Below are 19,259 nucleotides of genomic sequence, written 5' to 3'. Positions count from 1 at the left end.
GAGCAGTGAACTAAGCTACCTTTTTTCATGGAATATCATTTTTAAAAGAATAATTAAAAAACTATGCCTATTCAGACTTAGGTATTTGACAGACATAGTCTCAGAAATAAATGTGAGCCTGTCACCTCAAAAGAAACCTGACAGTATGTATTGCCAATGATAAATTTCAAAATTTCAAGTGAAAATTAAAATTTTGGAAAGTTCACATCCACTATCATGGAACTGACAGCCTCCCAATACCTAAAGATATTTTTTTCTGATGAGACAAAGGTTATATTAATGAATGTGACTTTTTGACAGTGTTCAATGAAATGCGCCAGCATTTGGAAGATATGCATAATTCAGGGAACCAACATTTTCCAAATGGAGAGTGCATATTACAAAATATGCATAGGTAAAAGGTCCAAGTTTATTAACATGGTTTTAGATACATTACAACTAACCTTTAAGAACCTCCCCACTGTGGAGTTTTGGTGTTATATCAAAGGAGACTATCCATAATTAACTGAAAGGGTTTTTAAAACATCCTTCCTTTTTCTAGATACACAGCTGTGTGTGGCTGGATTTTCTTCATGTACTTCAAGCAAATCAATACATTGCAACAGAAGGAAATGCAGAAGCAAATGAGTAGAGAGCTGTCTTCTCTTAAGACAGACATAAACAGATTTGCAAAAACAGAAGGCCGTTCTTCTCATTAAAATTTTGTACAGTATAGTTATTTTTCATACAGATATTACTTTTGTTAACATGTAGTGAGCCTGTTATTTTAGAACTTTTCAGTTTTAATTCAGAATACAGTAAATATCAAAATAACCCACATAAACAAAAGCTCTTGAGGCCCTCATTGATTTTAAAAGGGTAATGGGGTCTTGAGACTAACACACTTGAAAATCACTGAGGAAACGTTGAATATAAACATATCCCTCATATCTCAGGCAACTTAGTAACTGCTTCTGGGGAAATAGTGTTCAAACTCATCTTTTAAATAAATCAACTAAAACCCCTCCTCTCGCATTACCATATGCCTTCAGTTTGTGGCTGTATGACAAAAATATCCTTAAGTATCACTATCCAGCTAATGGTCAACAGGACCAAGAGCAGACAAAAATAAAGTCCCAGAGCTATTTTCTGATTTCTAATCTTAATGCCCTTCTCCCCTCACTGATGGTGTTCCCCTGAACTCCTAGGCCCTCTAGATCTCTTCCCAATTTCTTTCCTATCAAAATGAGAAAATATGAAAATATTTGCTAAAAGATTGAAAACAAACTGAAAATGCAAGGTCATATAATTAACACTTCAATAAACATTTTAACTCAGTGATGTCCTTTGTTACTGTTGAACAATCAGGGCAAACCTAATCCAGATTTTAGAAGAGTAGGGAAAACTGTAAGACTTTTACTTCCCTGTCCAGCTCCTGGGCTCTCTTGATGATTCTGGAAATACAGTCCAAGAAACTTCAAAGAGCCAGCTTTTTTCTGTCACTTTCTCATAACCTTATTCCAGTATCTAGTAAATATCCAGCTTTAATACACCATCTTGCCTTTCCTGATCTGATTATAGGTCGCACACTCTCCCTCACCAGCCCAACACCTCACCCTCAGCTCAACCTGTTTCTGTCCTTCAAGTGCCTTCTATATACATAACTCTGGATACTTCCTTTGTATTTCTGTCCCATTTGACATTTAGTTAACAATTATTTTTCTTAATCTTACATCCTTTACATCTGATAAGGGAGAACACATCCGTAGATGTTATTTCTGTCATGAAATTGTTGCAGATATGTCAACGGAAGGCATATTCTTTGAATGTAAAAGATATTACTGAATGTTGACAGCAATGCTAATTAAAATGTTCCAGAAAAAAAGAGAATGGAGACACTACAAATAACTGATTTGTTACTGAAATAGTAAAAAGTGATCCTCACTTTGCCAGAAGGCTTTGGATGCATTAAGAAATTCAAGATCCTTTTCACCAGTTCACTATTTACACCTGATCGCTCCAAATCAAGAACCTCGCAGATGCTCTTTAACATGGCATTTCTAAATCTGAAACAGAAAATGGAAGAAACCAATGTGATTATGTAGGAAAGTTTATAAACATTCTCCACAATATAAAGATAATAGCTAACCAAACTGGCTCAGCCACAAATATTAAGAAAACAGCCAATGTTTCTCTGAATCTTAGAAGTACTCCCGATAATCTTGACTACTGCACAAAATACAACCAGATGTAATTATTAATAAATGGAAAACATCATTTACCAATTAACTCTTAAAGGTGGTATGAAAATAAATTCACTTAGTTCACTGAAATATAACCTAAAGTTTTCAATACTATAAAATTCACAGACTTGTTAATTCTTCTGGCTGGTGACTGATTAAACAACACATTTTCCCGAGTATTCCTACTGACAATGTCTCAAAGAAGGTATAGGTAATGACCTTTAATACTTAGAGTTTTTAAACTACAGGTGACTTAACAAACAAAAACTCTTATAAGAATATATCATCACATTAAAAAAAATTTTTTTAAAGAATATATCATCTTGTTTGCATTAGAATGGAAATGATTTCTATCAAGTTGATTAACTTCAAAATAGTTTAAGTGGTACCTATAAGTGGGAGAACAGAGTGGCTGGCAGGGAACAGGAATGGAAGAGTTTTCACTACATTTCCTTTGGACCTCCTGAATTTTGGACTGTGTGAATGATTTACCTGTATCATTCTTCTAAGAAACAGAAATGTCTTTTGAGTTTTCAATAATCTTGACAGCCGCTATTTACCAGAAATAGTTAATACTTTATGATGACATGCTCTTGGAATTTAAAGCAAAGAATCATCAGTCTACTGAAAATGTAAGGGCAGTTATATTTAAATGTTTAAAATTAAGTGTGAAGCACATTAACTATGATATTTATAAAAATAACTTACTTTTTCAACATTTCTTCCTTCTTTTTATATTGGATACTTCCTTTTTCAAATGGAAATCCACTGAACTGACCCACATTCTTCTTTAATGAGGACACCTGAAAATGTTTCTCCTATTATTAATGCTACTATTTATTACCCAGTAATGTACACAAGAAAAATTTCAAAGCCAACACCTTATTTTCACACCTGTCTCCACACTACAATATTGGTGTATTCAACATTTTTTCTTCACATTGGAAAACTGTATTTGCTACTAAAATATTAACATTATAAAGTGTTCAAACTCAATTCTTTGAAAATAACAATTTGAATTGAAATGAATTTCATCTGGGAATTTTTACTAGTAATTATAAAACCACAACTAAATGTTACCTGACAGCACCAGGGAATGTGGAAAGTTACTAAAAGGACAGCCTACTCCCTGGCGATCCAGTGGTTAGGGCTCCGTGCTCTCACTGCCAAGGGCCCGGGTTCAGTCCCTGGTCAGGGAACTAATATCCCACAAGCCGTGCGGTGTGGCCAAAATAAATAAATAACATTAAAAAATAAATGACGTCCTTTCCTTAAATAATACAAGTTGCTAGTAATATTTCTTATTTTCCAACAGAAAGTCAGGGATTGATTCTTTAAGAAGAACAGAGCACCTCCAAAAGTTAATACCATTTAGCAGTAATGGGACTTGTGTAGATTAGATTGTTGTCAGGGTCGACTGAGGTAACACACATGAAAATAAATTTTACCATGCTTCAGACAGTCAAACAATGTCAAACTTTACTTTGTCCACTCACAGCTCAAAGTCTCCTCACTTATATGAAATACTGAAGTTGTGTGTACAGTATAGTAATTCAGTAAATGAAACACTGATTTATTCTAACACTGGCAAAAAATTACCACCTAATTTAACAGATATTTCCTCAAAATGAGATACAATATGCTGTAATCATTTATTTCTGAATGGTTAGAAACATCCAAAAAAGGGAGGTCCCTCGTGGTCCAGCGGTTAGACTTCGTGCTCCCAATACAGGGTGCCTGGGTTTGATCCCTGGTCAGGGAACTAGCTCCTGCGTGCCACAACTAAGACCCAGCACAGACAAATAAATGAATAAATATAAATTAATTTTTTAAAAATCCAAAAAACAGATTTCTTCTAATACAGTTAAAAATCACTAAAATCATAATTTTGATTTCACAATGTGAAATTTTAGTTTGCCTTAAAAACAACTACAGTATGAAGAGCCCTGGATGTTAAAATACTAATGGCTAATATCCAGCTACATGTCCTGTGATAAGTCATTCAACTGTGTGTCAGCTGGCTCACTTGTATGGTATGGAGATTGATCTAGTTGATTGCTTAAGTCCTTTCCAGAACTAAAATTATGCTTCCATTGTGAAGTATTTTAACACATAAGTATACTACTAGGTAAAAGGTATAAAAAAGGTCTTACTGTGCCTGGTCTGTTGTAAAGCAGTTTATGTAGATTTCTAAGTTCATCCGTTTTCTTCTTACTCAGAAAAAAATGTATCCTTTCAATTTCACAAAGTTTCTGCCCCTTTCCTAGGAAAAAATACCATGTTAAAGTTAAATACCCATTATGTGTTAGAACATTTAATTTAATGAGAATTGTTTTTTACAGCATAATTTACATATAACTTGTTCTAATAGGGCAAATTAAATAGAATTACACCAGTTATATATTGCTACTTAGTAAACACTAAAAACTAATAAGCACTGCTATCCATCATTTTGTACATTTAGGCGTTTTCACTATAAAATGAAAGGAACATAAACTCACCTTGTGCAATTGTAAATGGCTCTCTTTGCAAGGAAGAGACTTGCATTGTCAACCTCTCTACTTTTTTCTTTTCCCTCTTGCCTTCCACGATGAGACTCTTTTCTAGAAATCAATTTAATACTTCTTAAATAACAAAAAGCTTAAAGAAGGTATTAACTTTATTACATAAACATAAACTCTTCTCCTGAGCATGATTTTGAGAAGTAAATGATACAACAGAGATGAAAATACGTGATAAGTTAATAGCGTCGCTGAAGTTTTTTAAAAGTAACATTTTACTTACCTGGCAACCCCACAGGGGAACCAGTTTTTAAAAAAAAAATCAGAAAGCAAACAAACTTCTATCCAGCTACAATTATTGCTATGGAAGTCCAGTCACTTTATTTGTGAAAAATCACCAAGGTACTCATTAAACCTACGATTTGACTAGACATAATTCTATTAATTGGGATTCCATTTACCGTACATCAGAAAACAGCAAGTTTAGATTGAGATTTTAAGAACTTCAAGAGATATTCAGGGCAAAGCAATAATTTAGTAAGCTGACAGAAGAAAAGCAACAGTAAGGCAGAGCAGCCTGGAGTTACTATGGCTAGGGTAAAATTCTACAAGTTTACATTTAAGGCAATCAATTGGGAGGGCATTACTTTGTAGTTCAATAAATGATGTTCATAATAATGGTCATAAAACCCTGTAAAAAAGTTTTGCAATGTTTAGTCCGTACCGCTTTTTTTTTCCTAAGCTAGGTAATATATATATTTTACAATTTAAACATTATGCTGGATTTTCTTTTGTTTATTTTTGGCTGTGTTAGGTCTTCACTGCTGCGCACAGGCTCTCTCTAGTTGCGGTGCCAGGCTTCTCATTGCGGTGGCTTCTCTTGTTGCGGAGCACGGGCTCTAGGCCCACGGGCTTCAGTAGTTGTGGCTCGCAGGCTCAGTAGTTGTAGCACACGAGCTTAGCTGCTCTGAGGCATGTGGGATCTTCCTGGACCAGGGCTCGAACCTGTGTCCCCTGCACTGGCAGGCAGATTCTTAACCACTGAGCCACCAGGGTAGTCCCTAGGCTGGATTTTCTAAAACCCACTTACTTTCTGACTGAGATAAAGTCAGATAAATAAGAGGACACTATAGATTGCTGGAAGTGCTTCCACTCATTCACCTGCATGCCTATTTTGTGCCAAGTTGCACTAGATACTAAGGAGGCATCAATAGATTAAGAAACTGAATATTTCTTGAAAGAGATCATGTCTACTGGGGTCCGTGAGACACAAATATACTCCAAAGTAGATGATAACACACTTTAAGAAAGATATAATTGAAAGTTCTCTGAGTTGATAAAAGAGTAATTCTTTTTCGATTATGGAAAAAGGACCAAAACACTGGATCTGGCTTTGAAGGACAGGTAAGATTTGGAGACGTAAGGATCTGCCCATAAAGAATTAGTAAAAAGAAAGGGATTCCAGCAGGTGTATGCTGGCAATGGTGTGCGGCAAGGAAAGAAAGCACCCTAAAGCAACGCTGGTGACCACTTCGCTTCCTTTCCCTGAGTGATGTAAGCCCTTTGCTTGCTGCTGATTACCATCTATAAGCTAATGACATTCCTGGTCTACCTCCAGTCCAGAGCCTTCTCCTGAGCTTCAGGCTGTCAACTGAACAGCTCCACTTCATGTCCTACAGGCACCAAACTCAAGGCATCCGAAACAGAAGTCATAATCATCTCCAAACTCACTCACCTTCATGAATTCTACCTTTCAGAAAATGGCAGTATTATCCACCCAGCTGCCAAAGACAGAAACCTAGGGGTCATCTTTTACAAGGCATCTCCTACCGCCCTTCCCCTCACTCCCCAAACCACTGCCAAGCTAAGTCAATTCACCCCCTTACTTGGCACAAATTTCAGTGTCTTGTTTCTATGATGCCTCAGTAGTAGAGTTAAATTTTCAGGGCCAAGTAGGATAAAAACATCCACAATTTCGACTGCTCCACAAACACCTCACATGAGGAAAAGGAGAACAATAATAAATTAGGACAACTATAGAACTGCCTGGGGCTATTTTTTTTTTAATTTTCATGTTAAAAAAAAATCACAATTTAAACTGCCATCCATCTCCCTAGCATTACTGTACCGGTCATTTATAGAATTTTTACATGACTTCTGTAATTTCTTCCTGATGTGAAGAAATTCATCATCTCGGTGGTATCCAAAACCAAAAATTCGAGGAAAAAGCGCTGAGAAAGTCTTGGACTAGTAGTGAGATACTGCGGCCAATTTCCAGTTATTATATCATGAATAATTTAAAAATAATTCATATTTTTCCTAAGCGTTTTTGTACTTAAACGTGGACATGCTTCCCCTTAGAGCACATACCACTTTAGACAAACAAAAGGCACACCGCGTAATCTCAACCCAGATTGTATTTATAAAAAGTGCTGACGGTGGACTGGTTTAGACTTAAAAAAAAAAAAAATTGACAGTGAAACCTGGGTTTGGGACGAAATCCTCAAACCTCTTCCCAAGTTTGGTTGAGCGGTAGTCAAATATTAAACAAACCTAGATTGGGCTAACACCACGAGAGAAGGATAAGATCTGTGACACGGAGCTTTAAGTGGTTAGAAACATTTTAGGAAGCGGGCACACCTAAGGGGCACTGCCCCATGCATCCTGGATAAACTGACGCAGCATACCACTCAATTCTCTAAGGCTCCTCGGTTTCGTGCGTCCAAATAGGCTACTACCGCTCTCTCTCAACACCAAAACTGAGACAGCTCTGAGCTCTCATTTAACTTTCACAGTTCACTACTTTCGTATTTAACTACTTTCTAAGGGAGCAACAGCTTTCACCGGTGTTTCCCCGTGAAAGTAACTCCCCTAAGCCTTTGAAAAGAACGTCTGCTGAAGTTCGGCAAATAAATTAAAACTATTAAAATATTTCCAAGACTCGTATTAATAACTTTTTCAAGTCTTAATATATGATTTCAGTTAGGACCCTACAATAACTTCAAAAGGCAAAGGACGTGTACTTAAATTAGCAAAAACAAAACATTACCTTAGGAACTCCCAAGGCTAGCAGTTTTAAAAAAACAGATCTGAAACTTACAAACTTCCTGTCAAATGATAAAATGTTATGAACTTCTCTGTTGCTGGCGAGAAGTAAACTGCACTGCAAAGTAGTAACAACGGAACGAGTAATTTTTTTTAAATTGGAATTCCCAAAGTTATTTTCTCTGCTACTGCTCAACACGAAAAACCCTAATTCCGCAAACATTCCTACTGAAAATCACTCCGATTTAGCGTCTCTAAGCGCAAAAACAGCCAGAAAACCGTTTTCGGGAAAATCGATCACTAGCAACGAGACTTCCTCCCCACCTTTCTCTTCCTCTTCCTCCTCCTCCTCGTCGTCCTCGTCCTCCTCTTCACTTTCTTCTCTCGGGCCGGGCATTTCGGGCTCTTTCTCGGACGCGGGCTGGGCGGGGGCTCCCTCTCCCTCCGCAGGAGGGCCGGAGGAGGACATGCTGTGGACCTGCGAGCGGGAAGGAAGCCACACGTCTCGGTCCCCTCGCCCCCGGCTGGAAGGACGCGGCGGCTCCAGCCGGCTGCCCCCGGGAGCCGCGGGAAACCTGACCGCAAAGTTGCCTCCCAGCGTAGCCGGGTCTGCTGCTCTCACTCCCCGGGGGCGGCTTCCCTCTTGCCCCGCAGGCAGTCCGGCCGTCCTGAGGCGGGAAAGCGCGGGCGCCTAGCCGCCCCTCCCACCGCCCGGCCCGCGCCGCCGGCCGCCCCGCGTCCCCTCCCCCGCCCCAGGCCGCCGTCCAAATGGCCGCGGCGGTGCGGGCGGGCCCCGCGCGCCCTCTCGGCCTGTCCTTCGCCAACGCGGCCCTCACCACGGGTCCCGGCCGCCGCGGGCCTGGCGCGCGAGGGCACGAAGACGCTCCGGGCGGTGGCGACGGGCACCGAGGAGGACGCGCGCGGACTGCTCGCTGGCGTGACGCTTGCGCCGCTCTCTCGAATGCCCAGAATCAACAAGATTTTCAAAATGGCGGTTCGGGAAGGAAAGCGGGAATGCGGCGGCCAATCAGGGCCGTGAGCTGGGAGTTGGCGCGCGCGGAGTGGGGGAGGCGGGGCGGGCCGGCGCCTCTGTGGGAAGCCCCGGCGGGCTAGGCTGGGGCGGGGGCGCGAGGGTGGCCCTGGCCGCGGGCGCAGGGGCCGCGCGCTCCAAGGCGGCCCCCGGCGGCGTCCGGCGTCTGGTCGGCGTTCTGCCTGAAAAGCGGACAGGCCGCTTCCCGGGCGGCGGGCGGGAGCGGGCGCGGGACCGGCGAGGCGGCGCCGAGCGGAAGAACGCTAGAGGGCCTGCATGTGTATTGTCTCCGTGGCTCGTTCCCGGAAAAGAGGAGCGGCCGCGGGTCCGCGAGGGGGCGGGCGGAGGGTGGTGAAGAAGTTTACATCCCGTGAAGTCGCTGCTACAGTATTTCCCAGAGGTTGAGGGGAATAACTAAGTGAGCGATCTCATTTGGGTCCCAGAGATCACGCTGGTGATGACTTCCGAATCTGCTGTATTTCGGAGGACCCCGTCGCTTGTAAGGTGCACCGCAAGGGAAAAGCCCCTACCACGTTGAAAATTCACAGTCACCGGAGAGGAAAAGATTTCCAGACCTGTAAATGTAGGGGGAAATCATGTGTGTTAGTTATAATAGAGGAAATACGGTATCACCCAGTCCAGGCTCTTCTCCCAGAGTTTTAGGCCAGCTCCGCAGAATCCTTTAAAACTCAACGTTTAAAAAAGTGAACACATTGCTCCCATACCCTTGAGTTTTCGGGCTTGCAGGTCGAAAGCCTAGCAATAAACTCATCTTTTGGCTTCGTTTAAAAAAAAACAAAACACAACACAGTGCTTCCCCCTGCCCAAATGCTCCCCCTTACTGTATTTGATTCCCTTCATTCCCGCCCCCCCACCCCGAAGTCCTCAACCACTGTCTGCCCACAGGATCCTTTTACTGGATGAATTTAACAGAAATATGATCAGTTAAATTTCCCTGAATGGACTCCGGTTTGTAAGGCAAAAGTTAGACATTTTCTTTGAATCTTCTTTTTTCCTTTTGTGCCCGTACTGAAAACATAAGCAAATCCTGTCACTTATACTCTCAAATTTAAAACCGTTTTTCACTCTACTGATGTCACTCAGCTCCTGTCCACTCTGTTGCTTGGATTTGGACATAGTCCCTCACTGGTCAAGTGGCTTCCACATTGCTAGCCCCACCTCCTACTAATCACGTAGCAGCCAAGGTGATTTGTTTGTATTTTTGTTTTAATTATCAGATTGGGTACTCGCTTGCTTAAGACTCTCCAATGATTCCCCATCATACTTGGAATAAAATTCAAAATACTTATGGTTGTCCACCAAAGAAAAATGCACAACCTAAAAGTTGCGAGTTACTTTTTTCTTTTTTTTTAATAAATTTATTTTTGGCTGCATTGGGTCTTCATTGCTGTGCCCGAGCTTTTCTCTAGTTGTGGCGAGCAGGGGCTACTCTTCGTCGTGGTGCACCGGCTTCTCATTGCACTGGCTTATCTCTTTGCAGAGCACGAGTTCTAGGCACGTGGGCTTCAGTAGTTGTGGCACGTGGACTCAGTAGTTGTGGCTCGCGGGCTCTGGAGCGCAAGCTCAGTAGTTATGGTGCACGAGCTTAGTTGCTCCACGGCATGTGGGATCTTCCCAGACCAGGGCTCAAACCTGTGTCCCTTGCATTGGCAGGCAGATTCTCAACCACTGTGCCACCAGGGAAGCCTCGAGTTATGTTTTATTCAGGGAACTTACTGAGGACTATGGCCTGGGAGACAGCCTCTCAGATCGCTCTGAGGAACTGCTCTGAATAAGTAAGGGAAGAGCCAGGATATATAGGAGTTTTTGCTGAACGAAACCCACAAAACAACAACAACAAAACCCAAACAAAAACATGTAGTCAAACATCAAAAGATTACTGCTAATCACAAAAAAAAGATATCTCAAGTTAATGATTTTACTGCTTTTCTATGAATGGGAAGATGCAAGAGATTGGGCTCATTGGAAATCATTCCTTAGAAATGCATCTCTTTTTTAAAAATAAATAAATTATTTATTTTATTTTTGGCTGCATTGGGTCTTTGTTGCTGCATGCAGGCTTTCTCTAGTTGCAGTGAGTGAGAAATAAACTTCTGTTAAACAAAATTGTTTAACTGCTGTTAAATAAACTTTTGCCAAAAGAACCTGTCTCATCCTAATATACCATCACATCACAATAAACAAAAAATGCTCTGAATCTTCATAATAAGAGTTTATTTTGGTTTGCATGCATTTGGCAAATCCCTATTGATCACTTACTATGCGTCAGGCCCTGCTTTAGGTGCCAAGAATACTGTGATGAACAAGACAAAGTCCCTGCAGCCACAAGGAGTATACATTTTAGTGGGGAAGACAGACAATAAGCAACTAAAATTTTCAGATAGTGATAAATGCAACAAAAGAATCAAAGACCTTACTTCTTTTTTGTTGTTGTTATAAATTTATTTATTTTTATTTTTTATTTTTGGCTGCATTGGGTCTTTGTGGCTGCCCGCGGGCTTTCTCTAGTTGCGGTGAGCAGGGGCTACTCTTCGATGCGGTGCGCGGGTTTCTCATTGCGGTGGCTACTCTTGTTGCAGAGCACCGGCTCTAGGCACATGGGCTTCAGTAGTTGTGGCACGCAGGCTCAGTAGTTGTGGCACACGGGCTCTAGAGCGCAGGCTCATTAGTTGTGGTACACAGGCTTAGTTGCTCCGCAGCACGTGGGATCTTCCTGCACCAGGGCTCGAACCCGTGTCCCCTGCATTGGCAGGCAGATTCTTAACCACTGCGCCACCAGGGAAGTCCTTAGAAATGCATCTTAACTATCTAGGGCCAGTATCCTGTTTTTCTCTGTCCTGAATTCCCCTCAGGGTGCAGTGGCTGATGGCTTGATGGTGGTAACATTTGCTGTTTACTGGAATGACAGGCAACATTCTTTGTTTACTGAAATGGCAGGCAACAATTTTTTTTTTGTCCACATGGTTTATAAGGTCCTACATCATCCAGTTGCTGACAATCTTGATTTCATCTCTCTGACACTCTTGGCTGTTTCAGCCACACATACCTTTGATGTTCCCCCATAAAGCCAAGCTCACCCCTACCTTTGGGCTCTCCACTTTTTTACTGCCAGGACTGCTTTTCCCTTAGAATCTTCAAGTGATTTGTACCTTCACATCATTTAGCTCTATGCTCAAGTGCTTCTTCTATCCCAATAGCATCACTATTCCCTTTCCATTCTTTTTCAGTCATTCACTTATTCATTCAAAAATATTTATTGAGGGGCTTCCCTGGTGGCGCAGTGGTTAAGAATCTGCCTGCCAGTGCAGGGGACACAGGTTCGAGCCCTGGTCCGGGAAGATACCACATGCCGTGGAGCAGCTAAGCCTGTGCGCCATGACTGCTGAGCCTGCGCTCTGGAGCCCACGAGCCACAACTGCTGAGCCCACGTGCCACAACTACTGAAGCCCGCGCGCCTAGAGCCTGTGCTCTGCAATAAGACAGGCCACCAGAATGAGAAGCCTGCTCACCGCAACGAAGAGTAGCCCCTGCTCTCCGCAACTAGAGAAAGCCCACGCGCAGCAACAAAGACCCAACACAGCCAAAAATAAATAAATAAAATAAAATTAATTAATTTTAAAAAAATATTTATTGAGCACCTACTCTCTACCTGTCACTAGGACTAAGTCCCTGCCATCTTCAAGTTTACATTCTAGTTGAGACAGTGAACAAACAAGTGAATTTATTGTATGACAAATAGCTATGAAAGTAAAGCAGGTTAAAGGAGATAGGAAGGACCAGTAGGATGGATGGGATTTTATTTTACATATTTGATAATTAAGGAAGATCTTGTTAATAAGATGTCATTTGAAAAGAGATCTTAAGTAAATGAGAGCAGTGGAGAAAGACTAGATATATTCTAAAGAATTCTCTAGAGTACTGAATTTGGGTTATGATGACCTTGGGTTTTTGGTTCAATAACCAGAACAGAGTATGTATTTGCTGAGATGAGGAAGACCTCAGGGGTTGGGGGAGGGTGCGGGCTTTTATTAGGGGAGGGGCAAGGAGTAGTGGAGAGGGAAGTCAGTTATTTTTTAGGCCTGTTAGGTCTGAGATTCCTGCTAACATCCAAATGGAGATTCAGTCTAGGCAGTTGGATATGAACGTCTGCCATTCAGGTGAAACTCTAGCCCAAGATATAGATGTAGGAGTTGTCAACACGTAGTAGATGGTATTTAAAGCTCTGCGCCTGGAGGAGCGCACTAACAGAGTGAACATCAGCAGAGGTGAGGAGAGGGTCAAGATTGTACCCTGGAGCTCACCAGGTTTAGAGGTTCAGGAGAGGAAGTGGAACCAGCCAAGGAGACGACAAGGAGCAACTGAACCCAGTGAAGTGGGAGGAAAATCAAGCGAAAATGTCGAGCTTCAGAAGCTAAGTGATTAAGAAGTATCTAAGCTGAGAGAGCGATCAGCTGGGTCAAAGCTACTAAAAGGTCAGGTGAGATAAGCACTCAGAATTGACCGCTGGGTATAAGAATGATGAGTTATCAGCGGCACTGACAAGAGTTGTTTCTCTGCAGTGGTGAGTATGAAGGTGCCAGGAGTGGGGTTAGAGAGAGACAGGTAGGTAAGGAATGGAATCAGACACTTTCCAGAAATTTTACTATTTCGGGGGAGCAGAAAAATGGAGCAGTAACTCAAAGAGAGTTTGGTTCTTTTTTTTTTTTTTTATCAAGTTATTTTATTCATTTATTTTTGGCTGCGTTGGGTCTTGGTTGCTGCGTGCGGGCTTTCTCTAGTTGCAGCGAGCGGGGGCTACGCTTCGTTGTGGTGCGCGGGCTTCTCATTGCTGTGGCTTCTCTTGTTGCGGAGCATGCGTCCTAGGCGTGCGGACTTCAGTAGTTGTGGCACGTGGGCTAGTAGTTGTGGCTCGTGGGCTCTAGAGCGCAGGCTCAGTAGTTGTGGCGCACGGGTTTAGTTGCTCCACGGCATGTGGGATCTTCCTGGACCAGGGCTCAAACCCATGTCCCCTGCATTGGCAGGCAGATTCTTAACCACTGCGCCACCAGGGAAGACCTGGGAGTTTGGTTCTTAAGTAGGGAGATATTACTGTATGTTTATGTGATGATGGAAATGAATCAGTAGGGAGGGGGAAATTGGTGATGAAAGAGAAGGAGGGGACAATAGCTGGAGCTGACCTAAAGTTGGTATGTCAAGTTGGGCTCTGTAAGCAGATGCTGAAACAGAATCTGGGGTGTCAGATATTGATTAGGAATCAGTACCTGTGAAAGGAAGGGGGAGAAAGCAAGAGTGGGCAGAGGAAGAGGTCAAACTGTAAAGCAGAACTGGCCAAGCTTCAGCCAACTCCATGGGGAGTTCTGGAGTGAGTACAGCTCTTCAGAGTGTCCTGCGTGGCTGAGCTTTTATACCCCTGCCTTGCCCAGTCACTGCATGCAAGCTGCTCCAGGAAGGGCATGACCTGGGATGAAGTTGACCACAGATGGGGCAGCCGCTGAACAAGCTGACCATGGAGGCTGTCTGCTGACTGCGGGCTCTGCAGCTGAGCAACAGGTCCTTCCTTGAAGGGGGATCTAGGTGACACATCTTCATGTCTACATGGGAGATGAGAGGCAACGGAACCTAGTACACAAGTGGAGGAGCTGTCCTTAGGACAATTTCTACGTAGTAGCAGAAGGGAAGACAGAGGATACGGCTTTAGACAGTGGGTGGGGTTGGCAGATTTGTGGGAACTTCAGAAGTTCTTATTCCTTTGAACTTCTCAGTGAAATCAGGAGCAAAATCATTGACTGTCAGTGTGGGAGAGGACAGTTGGAGGTTTCAGGAGAGAGGAATGTGTGCTAGTCATATAGGAGAATGGGAGACGAGTGGACAAGAGAATGTAGTAGGGTTGCCAGGCAGCGGCAAGGAGGACCAATTGAGGTTAGTGGCCATGAAGTCAAAGTGAGAACAGTCAGGATTATTGTTGTTCTGCAGCCATATTCAGCTACTAGGATTAGGTATAAAGGTGGCAAATAATTGGATTTAACCAGGTTGGCCTTTTTTCAGACAAGTATGAAGAGAGGAGAGAAGGGTGAGTTGAAGATATAGGTGCGACAATGAACATAATGATGGAGCATAGAATAGGAGTTGAGTAGGGAGGAAAGTAACAATGTGAGAGGGATGAGACATGGTGAAAATAGGGCAAGATTAAGAAGTAAGGTCTTGGACTTCCCTGGTGGCAAGTGGTTAAGAATTCGCCTGCCAAGGCAGGGGACACGGGCTTGAGCCCTGGTCCGGGAAGATCCCACATGCCGGGGAGCAACTAAGCCCATGTGCCACAACTACTGAGCCTGCGCTCTACAGTCCGTGAGCCACAACTACTGAGCCCTCGTGCCACAACTACTGAAGCCTGTGTGCATAGAGCCTGTGCTCTGCAGCAAGAGAAGCCACTGCAATGAGAAGCCTGTGCACCACAACGAAGAGCAGCCCCCGCCTGCCACAACTAGAGAAAGCCTGCGCACAGCAGCAAAGACCCAATGCAGCCAAAAATAAAAAATAAAAATAAATAAATAAATTTATAACAACAACAACAAAAGAAGTAAGGTCTTTGTTTCTTTTGTTGCATTTATCACTACCTGAAATTTTTAGTTGCTTATTGTCTGTCTTCCCCACTAAAATGTAAACTCCTTGTGGCTGCAGGGACTTTGTCTTGTTCATCACAGTATTCTTGGCACCTAAAGCAGGGCCTGACGCATAGTAAGTGATCAATAGGGATTTGCCAAATGCATGCAAACCAAAATAAACTCTTATTATGAAGATTCAGAGCATTTTTTGTTTATTGCGTTGGGACGGTACATTAGGATGAGACAGGTTCTTTTGGCAAAAGTTTATTTAACAGCAGTTAAACAATTTTGTTTAACAGAAGTTTATTTCTCACTCTATAAAACTCTTGGTCAGTTCAGGCAACTCTGCAGGGCTTCCTTTCCTGTGATTTACTCATTGCCCTAGGCTCCTTTTGGTCTTGTGATCCACCATCACGATATGAGTCCTGAGTGTTCGGGGAATAGAGCAAGACACGAACTCATACCAGCTCCTCTAGGGTTCTGCTCATTGGCTAGTGACCAGATGGGTCATGCTACCCCACCTCACTGCAAAGAATCTAGGCAACATGGGGGCACATATGGAACAGTTGGTGAGCTTTGCTCTCTCTGCACAGAGGGGATGATAATTACAACCAAATAAGGTACAGTTGGGATCAACGGGGACCATGCTTAAAAATATTTGTTGGTTTAATTTTGGAAATGTTAAAACCCTGATTCTTAAATTGGTTCCATTTCTGCCTTAAGAAGTTTTTACATCCACTGCACACAGACATCTTATCTTTCTTACACACATATCTATCTTTCCCAGACGACAAGCTTCATGAGCAGGGACCACATCCATGCTTATTATTCTCTCCCAGTCCTTGGCACAGTGCCTAACACAAATACTTCTAAAATATGTGTTTAATTGAAATGCATCCCCTTTTGGTTCTAAGACAGTGGCATGGGTCTGTTGTCTGGATGCCATTTAAAGACCTTCCAGCAATACCAGCTCCGTAAATTAACGTGGCTCGAATAAGCTGATGACCAGATTCTCTTTTAAACCCGGTCATAAATATAAATATAGTGACACATTTGGTTCTTCTAAAAACAAGATATCATACTCTATTCTGGTAGAGTTAGCCAAAGTATCATATGCAGGTTAGTAATTTGAGATTAGGTTTGAAAATATGTGAATGCAACGATATCCAGTTGGTTGATAAATGGGATATTCTAGCTTGGACGATGGCCAGAGAAGACTATTCAAAGTAAGCAGCAGGAGAAGGTGAGGGATATGGTGGTAAGACAATAACAGTTGGAGAACAAAGGATAAGTGGTTACCAAATTTTCACCCTAGAATCTAATTTTGCTCTAAATTTAGCAAATATCATTTGTAACACATTTTATTAATATATCCTTAGCAACTGTTTCATGGAATGAGGCCAAAAAAATAGAGACGACAGAGCTTTGGTATTACTTCCCTTGTTTTCTGTAAAATAAAATCATCTCTGTTGAAAGGGGCTTTTCTACTTATGGACTAACATTGTTTAGATTATATTAAATGCCATCACTGTTGGTAGAATCATAACATCAGGGGCAGAAAAGTGTTTTCCACTACAAGTTGGCTAGAAATCCTCAACATTGTCACAAGATTGTCAAAACAGAGCATTATCTTAAAAAATTGACGTGAAACTCTAAAATATTCCTATGGGGGGATTCACTGGTGGTCCAGTGGTTAGGACTCTGTTCTCTCACTGCTGAGAGCCTGGGTTCAATCCCTGGTTGGGGAACTAAGATCCCACAAGCCAAACGGCCAAAAATAAATAAATATAAAGAAAGAAAGATAATTCCTATTTTGAGTCTATAGACTTCTATAAATAAAATATTTCTTTTTTAAACTTATTCTTCATTTAAAGGAACTAGAGAAAGTTTGGGTGGGTATCTTCCCCATAGGCAGCTTGGGTTTAAAAAAGTAAATTTAGAATGAACAGATGTTTGCAAGTTAGGAAAAGAAAAAGGTTTTTCGATGTGGACGCTTGGGCGCCGAGCGGCCGCCAGCCTCTTGCCCCACTCGGCGCCTCCGGGCTCTGCCTAGGCCCGCGCCGGGGCCCCGCGGCCAACGAAGGACCCCCAGCTTTACGGCTGCCGGGGCCTGCGCACCGGGACCGCCGCGGCCGGCACACCCAGCCAGCCCAGTCTGAGTCTCTGCTGCCTCAACCGGATCCTGAATGTCAAAAAGCAGTGTGTCTGTTGGATGAATTTGAGGACAACGGGAACTTTGGGTGACGCTGGCCCTCAGGACAATACCGCCTATGAAAGACGGGCCGAGGAGACGCTGGACTCCTTAGCAGAGTTTTTTTGAAGACCTTGCAGACAAACCTTACACATTTGAAGACTATGATGTCTCCTTTGGGAGTGGTGTTTTAAGAATTAAACTGGGTGGAGATCTAGGAATGTACGTCATCAACAAGCAGACCCCAAACGAGCAAATCTGGTTGTCTTCACCATCCAGTGTCCGCAAGCGTTACGACTGGACTGGGAGAAACTGGGTGTACTCCCACGACGGTGTGTCCCTCCACGAGCTGCTGGCCACAGAGCTGACTCAAGCCTTAAAAACCAAACTAGACTTATGTTCTCTGGCCTACTCTGGAAAAGGCACTTGCTGCCCAGCCGAATGCTAAAGACAGTGAAAGCTCTCTAAAGCCAAGACCCCAGCTTCCTTCTGCAGCTGAATGTCTAGTCTTCTCCATTCCTGCTTTTGACGACAGTTGCATTATGTGTAACGGCTCTGTGAAAAGACCGTGTCGCCTCTTGCCCTGCCCCTGAGTTCAGGTTTTTAATTTCCGTAGGTTTCTTTGGATTTATTGTCTGATTTCCTCCCTCCCGTGATAGCCCTTATCTTTCGTAATGTCTGTATGCCCATACCTTTAATATATAACCTCACAACAAAGAAAAAGAAGAAAGACAAATTCCAGGAGGATAAATGAATTGGCTTCACCATTCATTCCCTGAAAGACTTACTACAAAAACTGCATGAAGAGTGACCAACCTTGCCATTCTATCTCAAAATGAGACTCATTAAAGGGAAGCCTAAAACATTCCTACTCCTCTTGAAAGTGTAAACACTTCTAAGCCCTTTAGTATTGAAGCATCAGTGGCAACTCGGGAATTCTGAAACCGAAGACCATTTTCTGTTGGTGCTTTGTGACTGCCCCGGTGTGGCCCGCATGGGGTGACACAGGGAGATGTGGTGCCGTGTCTTCCATATGTGCATGTATATGTACACACATATATTTTTACATATACATTTACATGTGTGTGTACATATATATATTTTAAATTTAAGAGTCAGTATAGAATAAGCTATTGCAACACTGGTCTGAGGATGCAAAAAATCCCCCAAAAGCCATCTCTGTAAGCTCATGGATATAGTATAATAAATGAGGTCATGGAGCTGAGAGGTGCTTGGTAAACTGTGAAAGGCCACATAAATGAAAAGATGTTGGTGTTAATGAAAGGAACCCTGGTCTTACACTTGACCCAGCACAAAAGTAGTTGTCTGTCTCTGGGCCAGTTTCTCGAACTCCCTGGACCTCTGTTTCCCCGTGTTAACAGAAAGGGTTAAACTGGATAGAATATAGTCGATTCCCAATTTAGACATTTAGTGGTCCCCTCAGGCAACTTAACAGGCCAGCTTAATTCCCTCTAGTAGAGGAGATGACAGTGAACAGTTTTTTTTAAGCTATAGAGTAAGTAGATGGTTTTGGGTTTTGTTCTACTTGAATTTCAGTTGAATTCATGTTCAAGTAATCATCTTTTATTGTGCCATTACCGTGCTAAGCCTGGGCTGTAGGCTGAATGCTAAGGTGTTGATCCTAAC

General features: G+C 42.6%; 1 protein-coding gene and 1 pseudogene across 1 annotated transcript in view; one reads left to right on the top strand and one right to left on the bottom strand.

Annotated features, from left to right (window-relative positions):
* The window catches only part of DEK (DEK proto-oncogene), a 29,956-nt gene extending 20,949 nt beyond the window's left edge, over nt 1–9,007 (bottom strand). The window contains exons 1-6 of the mRNA XM_004273535.4: nt 8,605–9,007; nt 8,093–8,246; nt 4,724–4,825; nt 4,376–4,485; nt 2,931–3,025; nt 1,925–2,045 (exon numbers count right to left, since the gene is read on the bottom strand). Coding sequence (XP_004273583.1) covers nt 1,925–2,045; nt 2,931–3,025; nt 4,376–4,485; nt 4,724–4,825; nt 8,093–8,237 — 573 coding nt within the window. The 5' untranslated portion in view covers nt 8,238–8,246; nt 8,605–9,007. The remainder of the gene's footprint in view (nt 1–1,924; nt 2,046–2,930; nt 3,026–4,375; nt 4,486–4,723; nt 4,826–8,092; nt 8,247–8,604) is intronic.
* Nucleotides 9,008–17,405: 8,398 nt separating this feature from the next.
* LOC101270634 (frataxin, mitochondrial-like) lies at nt 17,406–18,272 on the top strand (annotated as a pseudogene).
* Nucleotides 18,273–19,259: the final 987 nt, after the last annotated feature.

The sequence above is a fragment of the Orcinus orca genome, chromosome 10 (assembly GCF_937001465.1).
Source record: "Orcinus orca chromosome 10, mOrcOrc1.1, whole genome shotgun sequence".
In the NCBI taxonomy this organism is placed as follows: Eukaryota; Metazoa; Chordata; class Mammalia; order Artiodactyla; family Delphinidae; genus Orcinus; species Orcinus orca.
Note: the sequence above shows the minus strand (reverse complement) of the source record. Positions and strands in the feature narration are given on the sequence as shown.